Below are 20,417 nucleotides of genomic sequence, written 5' to 3' on the forward strand. Positions count from 1 at the left end.
TTGATTCGCTAATCTCTTCCTTCACCTTCTCGCCCCCAACCCGAAACCTTAATCTCTTCCCTCACTTTCTTTCGTGGTCAACCTTCTTCTTCCTCATGTGAACTATCACAAATGCCATCTCTTTCTCTTCCTCAAACCCTAAAAACAACAAATGAATCATTTTGAGGAGTAGTTTGTACACGTCGTGATAAACCAGATCCAAAGCAGAAACAACATCAAAACAGTGTCCTATCGCTACATTATCAATACCACACCTCAGCGCTTTCATAGTTATGGCGTCGTTAGTGGACATTATAATTTCTTTGGTGGTGTCAATGTTGAATCGGATATTCAGAACTATGTAAGAAAGGTCTGTGAGGGTCACATTGCTATCAAGCATGGCAGCGGTGACAATTTTGAAGATTCATGTCCCAAAGCCTATCTCGAGGATCTTGAGTTGGCACCGGTTGTCGAAGATAGCAGCAAAGAGGGGCCTGGTGGAGGGGCTAGAGCAGTGGCTGTCGAAGAAGGACAATGGGATGAGGTTGACTAGGATTTTGAATAAGATAGGTTTGGGGGTAACAGCGGAGGTTGATCACGAAAGAAGGTCTCCGATGCGAGTAACGACAGAGGAGGTGAGGGAAGATATTAGGGTTTTGGGTTGGGCGTGAAGAGGTGAGAGAAGAGATTAGCGAATCAAGCTCTCCTCCTCGCCGGAAATGCCATCAGAGTTCTCTGCTATCATTATTAAGTTTTTTCAATTGTCAAATCAGAAATTTTTGTTGAATGTGACTTTATGTTTTTATGTTTGGTGTTTTTGTTAAATTTTAAAACATTTCAAGGATTATTTTGTCAATAACAATAATCAAATACTATTTTTATCGGCGACAAAATTTTTTGGGTATCAATTTAGTATTTACCTCATTTTTAATCCTATTCAATTCAAATTATTATGTCACCAAAAAAAAAATTCAAATTATTATAATTTGAATGGAATTAGATCGGCTAATTTAATTTTAAAAGATGCAAAATTTTAAATTAAAAAACTTTTAAATTTTAAAATTTGTATACAATATAATTTAAATTACAAAAATTTAAAATTTGATTGTTTATGTTCATCCAAATTTTAAATTTTAAAATTTTTTTATTTAAATTTTTAGTTACTTTTTAAATATAAATAAATTGATCAAACTCATATCACAATAATTAAATTTTAACTTAGTTTTAAAATTTTTTTTATCAAATTTTTTATTTTTATTATTAAATTATTCTTAACTAAAAAATTATAAAATAAAAAAAGAAAAAGAAAAACGAAAAAAGAGAAGGAAATCACGCTGGGGTGAAGAGGGGGAAGGGAAGGTGGGAAAGAGAAAGGGGAAGAAGAGGGGGGTTCTCGCTGCCGCCGTTGTTTCTTGTCGTTCAGTCCTTGCTGCTGGATCTCACCGCCAGATCTCGCGCTGCTCCTCTTCCTCGCTCGACGTCGACGCCAGCAGATCCATGAGGTTAGACGTCGCGCGCCACTCGCCGTTTTTACTCCTCTTCGTCGCTAGGTCTCCAGTTCGTTGATATTCTTCGCTAGTCGTTGCTGCTCCTCGTCCTCCTTGCGAGTTGTTGTTGTTGTTATGATTCCATTATACATTGGTGTTAGGATATTTGAGCACCCGCAGTTGGAGAATTCTAATCCAATTGCAGTGCATTGTCAGTCTAACATATACCAAAATCTAATTTGCGTTAATCAATTATATGCCAGCAACAGACAGTGGAATGAGCAAGTAATTAAAGATAGATTCCCATCCACAAGCAATTGCAAGTGCTATTCTATAGACAAAAACCAGCGATAATGAAGTTGAAATTACCTAGAAGTTAGACAACAATGACTACTATTCAATTTTTCGGAGTATTGAGTTGCATTTCAATTTTATCATCCATATCGGATGAACTCCCAGAAACATGCTGCAAGAAAGAAATTTGGGAAGCAACATGGAAGATACCATGTTCAAGGAAGGTAAAAACATTCATCTAAAAATTAAAGTTCTTCATGGTGGTCTGTCGGTCAAAAGTAAGCTCAAGCAACGATTTTCATCTATCAAAAACTTTTGCCCTAACTGTCAGTAACTAGGAAAATTTATCATTCATTGTCTTCTTTCATGCTCCGTAGCTCAACTCTTTTGGTCGGAAATCAGTCTCAGAAACTAGATTTTACCAATTCTCCCAAATCAATTTTGGAAATGGTGGTCTTGGCTCTTGAATGAATTGAAGAAGGAAGTGGGTTGGAAGGAGAAGACTGCACTTACATCGATACTACCATGAAAGATTTAAAGAGCAAAAAATGTCAGGGTCTTCGAGAATACTACCATTTCACTTTACCAAGTAGTGACGGAAGTTAAGACCATGGCAGAGGAATTTTAAAGACATCTCACTTCTTAGTTTCTTTTTCTTTTTTTTTTTCTTTCTCTTAATGTTGTTTCTTAAGGACACTTGGGTTTATCCCCTTTTTGGCTTTTTGAAATAAATGAAGTACCACTTTTTTTTTTGAAAAAAAAATCTCAAATAAAAAAAATTAAATATAAGAATAGTCTTGACAGGTGTTACTTTTGAATTTCAGGTAAAAAACTAGTCACCCATAACCACCATATTTGTAGCCATCATGGATCGTGGCCATAATATAATTGTTATATTTCAATAAGAAATCAGCGCAAGAACATCATCTATCAAGTTCTCATATTGAACCTACATGTATAACATATGCTAATATTATATAAAGATCAATAATAATAATAATAATCAAAGTGGACCTGGTTTTGCATTGCAATCATAACAACCAGACTTCTTATCTTTAGGTATATATAAACATGGTCCCTTTTTCTTAATTTGCCAAGCGCAAAAACTTCGACACAATGTCTTGCATTGTCCCTTGTATCGCTATATATTTCAAACCAATAGCAACCACCTTTCCATGAAAAGCAGCAATAGAAAAGTGTGCTGCCCCAAACATTAGGTCGAAAATGGAACTCAAAAGTCTCATGAGGCTTCAGATAGTTCTCCCCAATATCATTGTCTATCTTTTGATTTGCAATGAACTTTTAGCTCATCTTTGCTTTCCAAAGCATTTTCTATCTTCAAAATGTGTAGTTGGAATTATTGAATAAGTGTTGCCTAATAATGGCAACATAATTATAGTAACCACCCAAAGCATTAAATGAGTTCTAGCAAAAATGAGAGCTATGCATTACTATTATTTTTACCGTCTATATGACTATATGAAATTAAACATACATTCCATTGTTACACTAACATAATATAAAAGTATATATAGATTTTAGTTTATGGTTGAACTCAACGTGTCAAAAGCATGCATAAAGTTTTTCTCATTATTCGGTAACATACAAAATTGTATGATATATAACCTAGCAATCATTAAACTCTTTTAAGTCAGAATATTTGAAATTGTTCTGAATGACGATTCAATTATCAAATCCTCAATTGAAAATATATTTTGATTCCTCAGATAATATTATCAATGAAATTTTCATGAAGAAAATTAATTATCTTTCAGTTAGTAAAAAAGTAAATACTTAGAATATTTATGACATATATTTGGTCATGCAAAAGTTCCAGCATATCTTTTGAGGATTTGGTGATGTGATTCCTCAATATGACCTGAAAAACATAAATATCAATCATAAAGGTAAAATATAATATTTTAACTATTCTATCTGTAATATAATTGTCGTTGTTGTCTCAAACTAATAACTTTTTATAAGTTACACACAGTAAATATAAAATAAAACTATAACACATAAAAATTTTACAAAAACTTTTCTTAAAGTTAATATTATTCATTCTATTAATAAATTTCTTCTTCTAAATTTAAGTTAATATTATCCACTCTACTAATAATGGCAACATAATTATAGTAACCACCCATAACATCAAATAAGTTCTAGCAAAAATGAGAGACATGCATTACTATTATTTTTACTGTATGAAATTAAACATACATTATTGTTTACACTAACATAATATAAAAGTATATATAGAGTTAAGGTTATGGTTGAACTCAAATTTAAGTCTCAAAAGCATGCATAAAGTTTTTCTCATTATTCGGTAACATACAAAACGCGTTTGCGCAAATAACACTTATTTTATAAGGTTTCTTTAAAATAGCATATTACTTTATACATAGTTAAATTAGAATTACACTTCTTTGGTACATTTTATCTAACTTGAAACTACATACACATTCTTAAAACAAAATAATCTCACATATTTATGTAATGTTAACCTAAAAAAATATAAAGGTTAAATTTTATTTTGGTGCATTATTTTTGTTATTTATTTATGAAAAAGTATAGGTAGACAATGAAAATATTAAATAATGTGAAAACAATAGATATATCAGATGTTTAATTCATTAGGTGTGCAAATGGTTATCCTAATATTAAAATTTAGTAGGGTAATTTGAGGTGTAGTGTATTTTTACTTTATTGGGTCAATTTTAGAGTTTATTATTTATATTGTTCACAAAAATTATTGTCTATCTAACAAAGTTTTTATTTATTTATTAAAAAATTAAATTTTTTTTACTGATAATAACTTTAATATATCTCCTAACAAGAATATAAGTTAGTTAAACCCTTTCTTAAATTATCAATCAATTGCCATACTTTCAAGGAGAAATGTTACCTTACAAAAATTGTGTAGATAATAATTATATAAAAAAAATCTTTTTCAATAATTATGGATGAAAAATATTTTTTCTTTCTTGAGTATTTATTTGACTCTTTTATCATATATATTGTTTAGTTATATTTATAAATTTAATAGACACAAATGATATAATATTATTAATGGATATTTTCTTTAGTAATATTAACGTAGTGAAATTATTTGTCCTAAAACTTAAATTAATAAAAAAAAATTGAATAATTTTATCTTTAATATTCTCCTTCACATAAGAATTTTATTTTAAATTTGTGTGAATTTTACATAGACTTATATATATATATATATATATATATATATATATATATATATATATATATATGTCTTATATTGAAATTCTTTAGGTTAATAAGATTTAAATTCTAATTAAAATTTTTAAATTATTAGAATTAAAATTTAAATTAGTAAAAAATATATACAAATAATTATATATCTAATCATTATCAAAACTATATTTAAAATTATTAAATCTACCAACAAAATTAAAACTAGATTTAGTGAGCAAACCAAATTGAATCAATCACCAAAATGCTCATAATTTATTTTGCAGTAGTTTGAAACCGTTTTGCGGCAGTTGGGAACCACTACAAATTAAATCTCTAAAAAATCACCGCTAAATTCTGCTTCTTTTTTTTTTGTAGTATATAGTCATAATTTATAAGACTTTGTCTGGACTAATAACAAATATCAGATATTAACAACGACTGAATTAGTGATCAATTGACTGATAATGCGATCAGAATTTAGTGACATAATAGTGGCAAATAGTTAATTATGTATACCGCAATCTTATTAGATACCAATTTAAGGACTAATTTGTTGGGTTCTAGCTTAGTGACGTAGTTGTTAGTGAAAAAGAACCAGATACCACATAATTTTTCAAATTTCATGACCAAATATTGATATAAGAGAAATAAAAGACTAATTAACAACATATATATGATTTTCATTTGATCATTTAGAATTAGCTTTTACAAGCACAATTAAGGCTTTCCAGCATAGTACATCATATATCATCATCAATAACCTTCTCCAAATATATTATTCCAATATTATTAGATTATTATTATTATTATTATTATTATCATTATTATTATTATTATTGTTATTATAAGAACAACATCTATAATTGCTCTCTCATACATACTCTCTCGTCTATATATAAGTTATTATTGTATAATAATAATAATTAACAGGGATCGTCACTCCACTCATAGCAGATGTCATCAAGTACATCATCATCATCATCATCATCATCATCACTATCATCATCATCTTCATCATCAAAATAAAGATCAGAATGTGGTGTATACATACAGGGTCCATCTCTGTAAATTTGCCACTTGATATTCGTAAACATGTTGTCTTCATCATGTTCATATATATCAAACCGCCGGCAAATACCACCATTCCATGTAAAGCTGCAATTGAAAATCGTGTTTCCAGTGATATTAGGTCTCAAATGGTACGAGAAATTTTCACCAGGCTTTAGAGTGTGCACCCCAACATCATGATTCCCTGCTATGCAGTGAACCGTTAGATTCTCTTGGTCTTCTAGAAGATTCTGGATCGCCACAGATGTCTCCGGTGACACTGCTAAATCGCTGCCAAAACACGGAACCATAGTAGTGATAAAAAGAAGCCATAGCACTGAAATGGTTCTAGCAAGATGAGCCATTACTGCTATTTGGAAACTTTGTTTATTATTCCCTCTCAGCTTCTTTCTTTTGTTTTCACTGTGAAATTGTGAGCAATTGTAATGTGTTTATATAGGATCAAGTAACTGGAATTGAAGGTATTCAAAAGATGGTTGAACTCGAAAGTTTGAAAAATCTGCGGCGTAAATATTGTAAATAATATTGTTATATGGCACCACACAAAGAGTGCCTCATATAGATTATTATTATTAAAGTGAACACACAAATTTAATTAACTTTATGGTTTACTAAAATAGAAATTCATCCCATTGTTGTAATTTTGAAAATATTTGGTTTTTATGTTATTAAGTTGGTACTTGGTGCACTTTAGGTTTTATACCGATATTACTTTACCAGAAAAAATTATGGATTAACGTTCAAATTAGTTGTTGAAAATTAAAAATAATATGCTATCTGAATTGGTTCTTAAACAATTTTGTTAGTCTTATCAATCTCTGTAAAGTATATTTATCAGTGCAATATCCTTTAAATATGATTTTTTATTCAATCTTAAAAAAAAAAATAAAAAATAAGTAATTTCTTAATTTTTTAAATAATTGATATATGAAAGTGGATATTTAAATTAATTAAATAATAATAAATTTTTAAAAAGATTGACCAAAAATTAAATTTTAAAAGATAATTAAGTAACACTTTTCTATATTTATTAGTTAAATTAATCTTTTTATCAGATAAATTAATAACACCAAAATTTACTATGCCTTAAAATGATTGAATTAGATAATTTTAAACAACAATTTTTATAATATTATACTATTGAAGTTCAAATTTTAGTACTTTATAATAACAAAATAAAATTATTCTCTTAGAATATTATAAAAACAGTTTTATGACTGTTATATATAATAATTTTTTATTAAGCAGTAATTTTAAAATATTGATTAAATAATTATGCAAAAAATACACATAAAAATTGTTCCTACAAATACTAAACTTATAATACACACAAAAAAAGGACCATTGCTTTAAAATTTTTACTATTAAATTTTAGAGTGGGAATCATAAAAATTGTTCCATATATATAATATTTATTTTCAATCTGGGAAAAATTGTAAAAAAATATCTAAATTATATTATTATATATACTAATTTGTCCGATATAAAAATTTTTATAAATAAATCTAGAATTTCGAAACACATTTTTAAATGTAAAATCACAAATAACACATTAGATTTTAAAATAACAAGTAAAAAATTACTTACCCACATGGGAAGTGAGAACATGTACGTAATTTTATTCTTATTTGTGTCCTAATAATTTATTGAGTTTTTCGTGTAGCTATAATCACTTACCTGTTAATTCCAATTTCTAAAGTCTCAAGTTTTTTACAAGTCAGATTTAAATTAGGATATATACATGCAACGATTTTTCATTTAGGATATTTATGTAATATCTCCATAGAGATGTTTTATATGCGTAAATTATCCGAAATATTAATCATAATATATATATATATATATTCTTTTTCTGTCTATATATATGACTAGATGAAATTAAACATTGTTTAGACTAACACATATAAAAGTATATAGAGTTAAGGTTATGGTTGAACTCAAATTTAGGTCTCAAAAGCACGCATAAAGCTTTTCTCATTATACGGTAACATACAAAATGCGTTTGCATATATATATATATATATATTATAGTTTCTGAAAAGTAGTTCCATCGAGGGAATACTAACATAGTGACTAGCGCAATTAACGCATATTTTAAGTTTTCTTAAAATAGCATATTACTTTCTGAAAAATGCCAAAATTCATTATTTTTTATTATTAATTAATTATTAATATTTAAAAATTTAAGATAAAATATATTATTAAATAATTAAATTAAAAAAATTATCTCAAAAAAATTAAATTATTAGCTAAGTCAATACCAAAGCTTGAAAAAATTTTTGGAGAACAAAAAATGTTAACATAAAAATTATATAATAATATTTATATTAAAATAAAATTTATAAATATAATTATTTTTAAGTTTATTACTAATATGACATACAATAAATAAATAACTATATAAATAGATATTATAAAATAAATAACTATATTGATAAAAAAAATAATTTTACTACAACTAATTTTAATATTAAAGTTGTAAAATTTTATTGATAATTAGAATAATAAATGATAATAAGAATGAGATTTTAATTTGTATAAATAAACTAATAAATTTATTAATTTGTAAAAATCTATTGTAATTTAAATTTAAAATATTATTATAAAATAAATAACTATATAGTAAAAGAAATTAATTTTACTATAATTAATTATAATATTAAAATTATAAAATATTGTTGATAATGAGAATAATAAATGATAATGAGAATGAGATTTTAATTTGTATATGAATAAGTTAATAAGGTCTTTAATTTGTGAAAGTCCATCAAATTCTATGTCCAAGATGTTAATGTTTAAAATTAAAAAGAATTGAATAAATGTAAAAAATAAGAGTAGATTCCACAAGTCTAATATAAAAGTGGGTTAAAGTATATTTTTTATTCTTAATATTTTTGAATTTTTTTTAAAAATATTCTTAACATTTAGTTTGATTCAATTTTATCCTTAACATTTTGATAAGTTTTAATTTTATCTCTACCATTAAATTTTTTACAGTCAACCGTCAGCCAAACTTTTTTTTTTTAATTCTACCCTAATTTTCATCATCACCATCTTCACTGCTCTAATCTCATCTCAAACCTCATCCCGTTCTTATCACCATCACAAAGTCACCATCTTCTCTCTCTCTATTTTGTGTCTTTGGAGCTTGTACTTATTTTTCACATTATCGACCTTATTCTTGTACTGCTGTTATGTAGGATATTTCGTTAATTATTTAACTTTGACCTTACGGTGGGACTATATTGAAGTTAAATAATTTTTTTTAGATTCAAATAGAATATTTTAAATTTTAAGGATCAAAATAAGATTATACGTAAGGGATTAATTTAATACTTTTCTTTTTTTTTATATATTTATTTTATACTACAATTCTTTTTTTTTTCTTAGTTAATAAAAGTCAAATTCTAAACGTTTAAGTTATAAAAAGTTAAAACCTCTAATTATGTACCAATATGTCATCAAACTACTTGTTCAAAAAATTAAACTGATAATGTATATAACCATATTTAAAATAATTGAATCTACCAACAAGATTAAAACTGAAATTCAACGAGCAAACTAAATTGACACTATATTCTGGCATAACGGTGATTTTTATCGAAATTATTATAAATCCATTTCTCAATGCTTTAAAGGACGATAATCACCTAAACGCTGATAATCTATTTTATAGTATTTAAAACCGTCACAAATCTCTTTAAAAGATCCCGCTAAATCCCACCTTCTTTGTAATATATATATATATATAGTCATAGTTTATTAGAGACTTTGTCTAGCTAGACTAACAACAAATGCAAAATATTAATAGTAATATCGACTGAATTAGTGATGAATAGATTATTGATAATGTGATCGCAATTTAGTGACATAACAGTGGCAAATAATTAATTTTGTACTACAATCTTAGATAACAATTTAATGTCTAATTTGTTGGGATCTAGCTAAGTGGTTGTTAGTAAAAATAATCAGCTACTAAATTATATTTTCAAATTTAATGACCAAATATTGCATAAGAAAAATATTTCGACAACCAATATTTAACAACTAATATTTAATAACTAATCTTAAGATCACTGAACAGATCCCTACATAGATTAGCAGTTAGATTTTACTTTTTTTGGGGGAGGAGGGGGTTTTGTTTTGTTTTGGGGGTTTAGTTTATGTAGAAGCAAAAGACTAATTAATAAAAGAACTAAAGAGAAACCAGATTAGGAGCACCACAGATCAAAACATGAAACTGTGATGAGAAGACGAACACAGAATTTGAGAGCAAAAAGGTAACTTGTGAATGAATAAACAAAACTAAACTGTGAATATCATTCAGTATATTAGTGTATATTTACAATGAATTGCAGCCACTATTTATAACCATTGTCTAAAGTCTAAACTAACTCTTCACATCAAGATAGAAATACCAAGAACATCATCTTTAACTACTGTGCAATGAGTAACTAACTAACTAGTTGTTAGAATTAAAACTATTTAAGCAATTTTGCTCTTCTCCTTTAATAATTAACAACATAAAAAATATTTGATAACAGAAAAAAATTAACAAAAATCAATCAAAATTTGCCTTATTTAAATATTCTGGCTTTTTTTCTTCTTCTTAACATTACGGCAACGTATATATGATTTTCTTTTAATCATTTAGAATTAAGCTTCTTCTCATGAGTTCAAATCTTGTTCATGGCTCAATTACTATCATATTCCAAATAATAATAATAATCAACAGGAATCGTGACTCCACTGAAAGCAAATGTCATCAACTCCATGTTTATCATCATGACCATCATCTTCAATAAACCTACAAGGTCCTTCTTTGAATATTTGCCACGTGATATCCGTATAAGTTTTGTCCCTATCATATTTATATATATCAAACCGACGGCAAACACCATCTTCCCAAGCAAAGCTACAATAGAAAAGTGTGGTTCCAAAGATATTAGGTCTAAAATGGAACAAGAAATGTTCACGAGACTTTAGATATTGCACCCCAATATCATCATCTCTTGATTTGCAATGAACCGTTAGATCGTCCTGGTCTTCTAGAAGATTCTGAATTGCCACAGATATTTCCGATGACCTTGATAAAGCGTTGCCAAAAAATGGAAGCATAGTAAGAAGCCATAGGATGAAAATGCTTCTAGCAAGATGAGCCATTGCTACCGCGCTTTTTGGACTACTAATTTTTTTTTTATCCTTTTTAATATGAAATTGTGAATAATTGTTATGTTTATATATAGGATCAAGTAACTAGAATTTAAGGTATTATAGACTATAGTCTATAGAGTAAAAGAGATGGTTGAACTAAAAAATTTGAAAAAACTGCGGCGTGAATATTGTAGACAATATGGTTATATGGCACCACACAAAGAGTGCATGATGATGGGAGTATACAGCAGAAATTAAATTTAAGTTTTTGGTTTATTAAATTAGCAATTCATCGGATTTTTTATTTAAATAAATAAAATAAAAGTAATAATTACTGAAATAAATAATTTTAAAAATATTTATCGTTTTACATTCCGTAGTCATATCTCGTTTATACTGTGAACGAGATGACAATCCATGTATCTCGTTTACAGTGTAAACGAGATATGACACGTCAGCTGCAATGTGTTTATCTCGTTACACTGTAAACGAGATATATAGAAGACAATCCTAGCAACTATAAAATGATGTGTAACCCTTGGTATTCTTCACAAATTTTTTCTATTCTTTTTGTGTCTCATATTTCTCACAAATACAAGGCATTAATGGCCAGTAATAATCCATACATAGTTGTGCTTGTTTATTCCAATCTTCGTATGAGAAATGGCAACAACGGGGTGACATTTGAGTGTGAGGATCCGATATTGTTTCGCACTCAGCGTGTGGAGGCGTTGTCGGATTTGAAGAGTTTGATATTGAGCAAGCTCGGTGGTACACAAATGAGGAAAATCGAAAGGGTGACGTATAGGTTGCTGGCACCCATGGGTAACGAAATCTTCCGATTTCGATTATTCTGACTTCTAGGAGATGAGCATGTACGACTTCTAGGTAATGGAGCTTTCTGCAGAGGTGGGACACAGTGGTGGTGGGAGTTCCGTACACTCGACCTATGTACAGGACGACCGATCCCTCGCACCACCGCCCATTCATGTCGCCATTCCAGTGGATGAGGCAGAGGAGGGTGAGGAGGAGTTGGACGAGGATTACGTGGCAGACACTGCGGACAACGACTTGTCCGATAGTGGGGATGAGGATGAGTGTGTTCCGGAGACACCTGTTCAAACTGTGGTGTGCCATGTCTTACCTCCACCTCACTCAATTCCGGCGCTATCGGCAGTGCCATCTCACTATCACAGTCTGGATCTGGATGCCATGCATGAGAGGACTCCATTTCTTGACACGGGTGAAGAGGATTACAACCTAGATGGCGGTGTAGAGTTTCAGGTCGGCCACAAGTTTAGAAGCCGAGAGGCAGTGCTTCAGGGTGTGAAGAACTACAATATTCGGAGGAGTGCGGAGTACCGGGTTATCGAATCGGACCGGTTAAAGTATCACGTGCAGTGTCGTCAAGCTGAGAATGGGTGTCAATGGAGCCTCCGTGTGGCCCTTCGGCAGAACATCAGATATTGGTAAGCTTAAATTTACTTGTGCTTTTCAGTACTTCTGTACGATATATTAAGTAGGTGTACGACATGGTTAAATCAATACTGTTTTATTGTGTTCAAGGAGGTTCGGAGGGTGGGTGGAGTGCACAGTTGTCTAGCACCCACCATGTCTTAAGACCATCGTCAGTTAGACAGCAGTCTGATCTGCAGGGTCATCTTGCCGTTGATTCAGTCCAACCTCTCTATAAGTATTTCGGTTTTGTAAGGTGCGGTCCAAGCAAGCTATCACTTCAAACCATCCAACAGAAAGGTTTGGATAGTCAAGCAGAAGGCAATTGCACATATATATGGGAATTGGAAAGAGTCGTACAATAAGGTTCCAAAGTTGCTTTAGGCACTGCAGAGCTGTTTTCCTGGTACCATTTGTGATCTACGCATCAAACTGTTCTATGATGGACACCTCCTGGTATGCGACTGCAGTATGTTCGACAAGGTATTTTGGGCTTTCCCATCATGTGTTGAGGCTTTCAAGCATTGCAAACCCTTTTGTCTCTGTAGACGGTACGCATCTGTATGGCAGGTATGGTGGAGTGTTGTTTATTGCGGTGGCACAAGATGGGAATAGCAACATCCACCAGATTCCGGAATGACATGGACGAGACCGAGCGACATGAGAAGCGATATGGCCTATGTAGGCAAGTCGGTCATTCAAGAAGGGATGTCCTAATCAGCCCACGGGAGATGTCTAGGTCGTACTAGGCTTCTATGTTTACTGTAGTTGGCATGTGTTGGTCTTTTTCTTGTAGTGTGATATTCTAGTAACTTTGGATGTGTAATATTTTAACTCCAAATGAACTATTTTATGATTCAGTGTTACTTTATGATATTTTGGTATTTTTCTTAACTACGACAGTAAGATATACGGAAATACTCATAAGAAAGAACCTTATCATAAATAACAATATACACAACTACAATCCAACTAAAGTGCAATCCAACTAAAATCCAAAAGTATATACATAAGCTTAATCCCACTAAAGTACATACAAAACTACAGTCATCATCACTGGTGGGGATCCTGGTAGTGGCGCCTGTGCCCGGTGCCACATGGCAGAGGCTGAGCCTGGCGCCGAGGTCGAGACAGTCGAGGATCTACGCCCAGGGCAGCCAGATCTTGGTGAATCTGAGCATGATACTGCTGGAGCCCTCTGGACGGTGGAGCTGTGGCATACTAATGTAATTGAAGCTGAGTCTGGGAATGCGGAGTTGCCGGTGGGGTCACATGAGGCTGGGACTGGGTCAGGTACATACCATAGTCGTTGGAGGGGGTGTCGCGTACTGGCTACCTGACCGAAGACCCGTCCCGTATGACGAGCTAAAAGCCAGTTAAATCTGGGGAATTCAGGAGGAGGTCTGGGCGGGAGCTGATGGGTGCTGGGAATCCCCGATGCCAACCTCCTTGCCTATGCGGAATGACTCGGCTAACCGATCCATCGTGATGGGCGAGACAGTGTGAAGCTGGAAGGCATCGTCAATGAGGATCTCGTCAAGGAGGACCTCCTCTTCCTGCTGGGTCCCGGATGGACCTCCCTCATACCAACCTGGTGGTGATGTATCCCAAGCTGGCCGAGACTACTGCCAATCGGAACCGAATGAATGCCACGCTCGGTGCCCTGGAGGACGGGGAGGAGGTGGAAGAGTCGGTCCCGTAGGTGAAGCCACATCGTGCTGTGGGATGTCACTGTCATCTTCCTGGTGGTCGTACTCCGCCTCCTCCTCAGACTCCACATCACCCCTAGCTTGTCAAGGCCTGGCCCTCTCCCTCCTGACCGGCTCACCTGGTCGGCGCTCTCTGTGGCCCATCTCCCTCCTCACAGGTCGTCGAGTGTCCTTGATGAGCGGATATTTTATACGCTTTTTGGGGTTAATTTCATATAGATTTTAGTATGTTTTAGTTGGTTTTTAGTTTATTTTCATTAGTTTCTAGGCAAAATTCACATTTCTGGACTTTACTATGAGTTTGTATGTTTTTCTGTAATTTCAGGTATTTTCTGGCTGAAATTGAGGGAGCTGAGCAAAAATCTGATGCAGGCTGAAAAAGGACTGCTGATGCTGTTGGATTCTGACCTCTCTGCACTCGGAATGGAATTTCTGGAGCTACAGGAGTCCAAATGGCGTGATTCCAATTGCGTTGGAAAGTAGACATCCAGGGCTTTCCAGAAATATATAATAGTCCATACTTTGCTCAAGGATAGATGACGTAAACTGGCGTTCAATGCCAGATCTCTGCCCAATTCTGGCGTCCAGCGCCAGAAACAAGTTGCAAGTTGGAGTTCAACGCCAGAAAAGGATCCAAAGCTGGCGTTGAACGCCCAAAACAGCCCCAGGCACGTGAAAGCTTTAGTCTCAGCCCCAGCACACACCAAGTGGGCCCCAGAAGTGGATTTCTGCACTATCTGTTATAGTTTACTCATTTTCTGTAAACCTAGGTTACTAGTTTAGTATTTAAACAATTTTTAGGGATTTATTTTGTATCTCATGACATTTTAGATAAAAAAACTTTGTACCTTTTGACGGCATGAGTCTCTAAACTCCATTGTTGGGGGTGAGGAGCTCTGCTGTGCCTCGATGAGTTAATGCCAGTATTTCTGTTTTCTATTCAATCATGTTTGTTCCTATCTAAGATATTCATTTGCACCTTATTATGATGAATGTGATGATCTGTGACACTCATCACCATTCTCAACCTATGAATGTGTGCCTGACAACCACCTCTGTTCTACATCAGATTGAATGAGTATCTCTTAGATTCCTTAATTGGAATCTCCGTGGTATAAGCTAGAATCCATTGGCAGCATCCTTGAGAATCCGGAAAGTCTAAACCTTGTATGTGGTATTCCTAGTAGGATTCTGGGATTGGATGACTGTGACGAGCTTCAAACTCGCGAGTGCTGGGCGTAGTGACAGACGCAAAAGGATAGTAAATCCTATTCCAGTATGATCGAGAACCTACAGATGATTAGCCGTGCGGTGACAGCGCATCTGGACCATTTTCACTGAAAGGAAGGATGGTAGCCATTGACAACGGTGATCCTCCAACACACAGCTTGCCATAGGAGGAACGTGCGTGCGTGAAGAAGAAGATAGAGGGAAAGCAGAGATTCAAAAGGCAAAGCATCTCCAAAACTCCAACATATTCTCATTTACTGCATAACAAGTAACCTTTAATTCATGCTCTCTTGTTCATTTGCAAGTCAATTGATAGCCACTAATTAATATCCTGACTAAGAGTTGCAAGATAACCATAGCTTGCTTCAGACCAACAATCTCCGTGGGATCGACCCTTACTCACGTAAGGTATTACTTGGACGACCTAGTGCACTTGCTGGTTAGTTGTGCGGAATTACATAGTGTGAAGTAATTTTCGTGCACCAAGTTTTTGGCGCCGTTACCGGGGATTGTTCGAGTTTGAACAACTGACGGTGAATCTTGTTGCTTAGATTAGGAAATTTTTTTTTGGGTCAGAGTCTTTTATTTTCTTTTCAAGAATTTTTCAAAAAAAATATTTTTTTTCTATTAAATCTCGTGCCAAACTTCAAGTTTGGTGTTTTCTTGTTGATTTTCCTTTGTTTTTCGAAAATTTATTTTGGTTTTCTAAAAATTTTAAGTTTGGTGTTCTTTCTTCATGCTCTTGTGTTCTTGTGAGTCTTCAAAGTGTTCTTGAGTTTTCCTTGTGTCTTGATCTTAAAATTTTTAAGTTTGGTGTTCCTTGGTGTTTTCCTTCCAAAATTTTCGAAAACAAGGAGCATTAGATTTAAAAATTTTTAAATCTTGGGCTATCTTATTGTTTCTCTCTTTCCTCTTTAAATTCAAAAATATCTTTTCTCTCTATTTTTAAAACAAATTTTCGAAAGTTATTTTTAAAAATTTAGATTTTTTTAAAAAAAATTTTAAATCTTTTTCAAATCATATCTTTTTCAAAACTTCCTGACCACTTTCTCTCTCCTCATTTTTTTCGAAAATTTTCACCTCTTTTTATTTTAATTTATTTTATTTTCGAAATAATTAAATAAATAAATAAAAATAAATATTTTTTTTATCTCCCTTTCTCCATCATGGATCTAAGTGGAAATGAACAGTCCAGGAGGACTCTGGGGTCATATGCTAACCCCTCTACTGCTTCATATGGGAGTAGTATCTTCATAGCCTCCATTGGAGTCAGTAGCTTTGAGTTGAATCCTCAGCTCATTATCGTGGTGTAGCAAAGCTGCCAGTATTCCGGTCTTCCACAGGAAGAACCTACAGAGTTTCTGGCACAGTTTTTACAAATTGCTGACATAGTACATGATAAGGAAGTAGATCAGGATGTCTACAGATTATTACTGTTTCCATTTGCTGTAAAAGACCAAGCCAAGAGGTGGTTAAATAACCAACCTAAGGCTAGCATAAGGACATGGAAACAGCTGGCAGAAAAATTTCTGAATCAATACTTTCCTCCAAAACGGATGACACAACTAAGGTTGGACATCCAAGGCTTTAAACAAGGAGATAATGAATCTCTTTATGATGCCTGGGAGAGATACAGAGAGATGCTACGAAAATGTCCCTCTGAAATGTTTTCAGAGTGGGTTCAGTTAGACATCTTCTATTATGGGCTGACAGAAAGAGCTCAGATCTCTTTAGATTGCTCAGCTGGTGGATCTCTCCACATGAGAAAGACAATTGAAGAAGCTCAAGAGCTCATTGATACAGTTGCTAGAAATCAGCACCTGTACTTAAGCAGTGACCCTTCCATGAAAGAAGAGGCTAAAACAGTAACTGCTGAACTCAGTCCTGCAGAGCAAGCTGCTGAAGTCAATCAGCAATTGGATTTTCTAACAAAGCAGTTAGCTGAATTCAAGGATAAACTACAAGAGACAAGGATGGCTAATATAAACATGGAAGTACAATTAAAGCAAACAAGGCAGCAGCTGTCAAAACAAATAACAGAAGAATGCCAAGCAGTTCAACTAAGAAGTGGGAAAGCACTAAATACCCCTCTTCAAGGCAGCAGGAAACCAAGAAATGAGCAAACCACCCAAAATCCATCTGAGGACAGTAAGAGCCCAGGGAAAAATAATTCTGGCGCCAAAACGCCAGAAGTTGGGTGGAAGGCTTGCGCTGAACGCCCAGACCATGCTCAGGACTGGCGTTCAATGCCAGTAACAAGCAAGGACTGGCGTTCAATGCCAGAAACAAGCAAGGATCTGGCGTTGAACGCCCAAAATGGGCACAGTTCTGGCGTTCAGACGCCAGGAACAGACAAGGAGTTGGCGTCTAACGTCACTCCAGCTTCTAACTCTGGCACTGAATTGCCAGTGAGGGATCAGACACACACAAGTGCTGATGACAACCCCTCTAAAAAGGCTTCTTCAACCACTTCCGTAGGCAATAAACCTACAGCAACTAAGGTTGAGGAATATAAAGCCAAGATACCTTATCCTCAAAAACTCCGGAAAGAGGAGCAGGATAAGCAATTTGCTCGCTTTGCAGATTATCTCAGGACTCTTGAAATAAAGATTCCATTCGTAGAGGCACTTGAGCAAATACCTTCTTATGCCAAGTTCATGAAAGAGATCTTGAGTCATAAAAAGGATTGGAGAGAAACAGAAAGAGTTCTCCTCACTGAAGAATGCAGTGCAGTCATTCTAAAAAGCTTTCCTGAAAAGCTTAAAGACCCTGGGTGTTTTCTGATACCATGCATATTAGAAGGTAATTGCACCAAGACAGCTTTATGCGATCTTGGGGCAAGCATCAACCTAATACCTGCATCCACTATCAGAAAGCTTGGCTTAACTGAAGAAGTTAAACCAACCCAGATATGTCTCCAACTTGCTGATGGCTCCATTAAATACCCATCAGGAGTGATTGAAGACATGATTGTCAGAGGTGGGCCATTCGCCTTTCCCACTGACTTTGTAGTGCTGGAAATGGAGGAGCACAAGAGTGCTACTCTCATTCTAGGAAGACCCTTCCTAGCAACTGGACGAACCCTCATTGATGTCCAACAAGGGGAAATAACCCTGAGAGTCAATGATGATGAGTTTAAGTTGAATGCTGTCAAAGCCATGCAGCATCCAGACACATCAAAAGACAGCATGAAAGTTGATCTTATTGACTCTTTGGTAGAAGAGATCAACATGGCTGAGAGTCTCGAATCAGAGTTGGAAGACATCTTTAAAGATGTTCAGCCTGATTTGGAGGATTCAGAGGAGATGAAAGAGCCTCTGAAATTTCCTCTAGAAGAGGAAAAATCTCCTAAACCCGAGCTCAAACCATTACCACCATCCCTGAAATATGTATTTCTGGGAGAAGGTGATACCTTTCCAGTGATCATAAGCTCTGCTTTAAATCCACACGAAGAGGAAGCACTTATTCAAGTGCTAAGGACACACAAGACAGCTCTTGGGTGGTCCATAGGTGACCATAAGGGCATAAGCCCAGCTAGATGCATGCACAAAATCTTATTGAAGGATAATGCTAAACCAGTGGTTCAACCACAGAGGCGGCTAAATCCAGCCATGAAGGAAGTGGTGCAGAAAGAGGTCACCAAATTACTAGAGGCTGGGATTATTTATCCTATTTCTGATAGCCCCTGGGTGAGCCCTGTCCAAGTCGTCCCAAAAAAGGGAGGCATGACAGTGATTCATAATGAAAAAAATAAACTGGTTCCTACAAGAACAGTTACAGGGTGGCGCATGTGTATTGACTATAGAAGGCTCAATACAGCCACCAGAAAGGATCATTTTCCTTTACCATTCATAGACCAGATGCTAGAAAGACTGGCAGGTCATGATTATTACTGCTTTCTGGATGGCTACTCAGGCTATAATCAGATTGCAGTAGATCCCCAGGATCAAGAGAAAACAGCATTCACATGTCCATCTGGAGTGTTTGGTTATAGAAGGATGCCATTTGGGCTGTGTAATGCACCTGCAACCTTCCAGAGATACATGCTCTCTATTTTCTCTGATATGGTAGAAAAATTTCTGGAAGTCTTCATGGATGACTTCTCAGTATATGGAGACTCATTCAGCTCCTGTCTTGATCACCTGAAACTTGTTCTGAAGAGATGCCAAGAGACCAACCTAGTTTTAAATTGGGAAAAATGTCACTTCATGGTGATTAAAGGGATTGTCCTTGGGCATAAAATCTCAAACAAGGGAATAGAGGTGGATCAAGCAAAAATAGAGGTAATTGAAAAATTACCACCACCTGCCAATGTTAAGGCAATCAGAAGCTTTCTAGGGCATGCAGGATTCTATAGGAGGTTTATAAAGGATTTTTCAAAAATTGCAAAATCTCTAAGCAATCTGCTAGCTGCTGACATGCCATTTGTGTTTGACACAGAGTGTCTGCAGGCGTTTGAAACGCTGAAAGCTAAGCTGGTCACAGCACCAGTTATTTCTGCACCAGAATGGACATTACCATTTGAGCTAATGTGTGATGCCAGTGATCACGCCATTGGTGCAGTATTGGGACAGAGGCATGACAAGCTTCTGCACGTCATTTATTATGCTAGTCGCGTTTTAAATGATGCCCAGAAAAATTACACAACCACATAAAAAGAATTACTTGCAGTGGTTTATGCCATTGACAAGTTCAGATCATACTTAGTAGGATCAAAAGTGATTGTGTATACTGACCATGCTGCTCTTAAATATCTACTCACAAAGCAGGATTCAAAACCCAGGCTCATCAGATGGGTGTTGCTTCTGCAAGAGTTTGATATAGAAATAAG

General features: G+C 34.1%; 2 protein-coding genes across 2 annotated transcripts; both read right to left on the bottom strand.

Moving 5' to 3' along the window:
- Nucleotides 1-3,580: 3,580 nt before the first annotated feature.
- Nucleotides 3,581-6,382, bottom strand: LOC107637090 (S-protein homolog 3-like). Its single transcript, XM_016340539.1, has 2 exons — nucleotides 6,022-6,382; nucleotides 3,581-3,639 (listed from the first exon to the last, which is right to left on the bottom strand). Exons 1-2 carry the CDS (start codon nucleotides 6,380-6,382, stop codon nucleotides 3,581-3,583), a joined length of 420 nt encoding a protein of 139 aa, XP_016196025.1.
- A 4,384-nt stretch (nucleotides 6,383-10,766) lies between these two features.
- LOC107637091 (S-protein homolog 3-like) lies at nucleotides 10,767-11,201 on the bottom strand. The gene has a single exon (XM_016340540.1). It carries the CDS (start codon nucleotides 11,199-11,201, stop codon nucleotides 10,767-10,769), a length of 435 nt encoding a protein of 144 aa, XP_016196026.1.
- Between the last annotated feature and the right edge of the window lie 9,216 nt (nucleotides 11,202-20,417).

The sequence above is a fragment of the Arachis ipaensis genome, chromosome B4 (genome assembly GCF_059453495.1).
Source record: "Arachis ipaensis isolate K30076 ecotype BB chromosome B4, ASM5945349v1, whole genome shotgun sequence".
Lineage (NCBI taxonomy): Eukaryota > Viridiplantae > Streptophyta > Magnoliopsida > Fabales > Fabaceae > Arachis > Arachis ipaensis.

Excerpts from the sequence above, each read along its gene's own strand:
- LOC107637090 (XM_016340539.1), bottom strand. The coding sequence starts at position 6,382 with ATGGCTCATCTTGCTAGAACCATTTCAGTGCTATGGCTTCTTTTTATC. Across the intron at positions 3,640-6,021 it reads AATTTACAGAGATGGACCCT|GTCATATTGAGGAATCACAT; the intron begins GTATGTATACAC and ends TATGTTTTTCAG.
- LOC107637091 (XM_016340540.1), bottom strand. The coding sequence starts at position 11,201 with ATGGCTCATCTTGCTAGAAGCATTTTCATCCTATGGCTTCTTACTATG.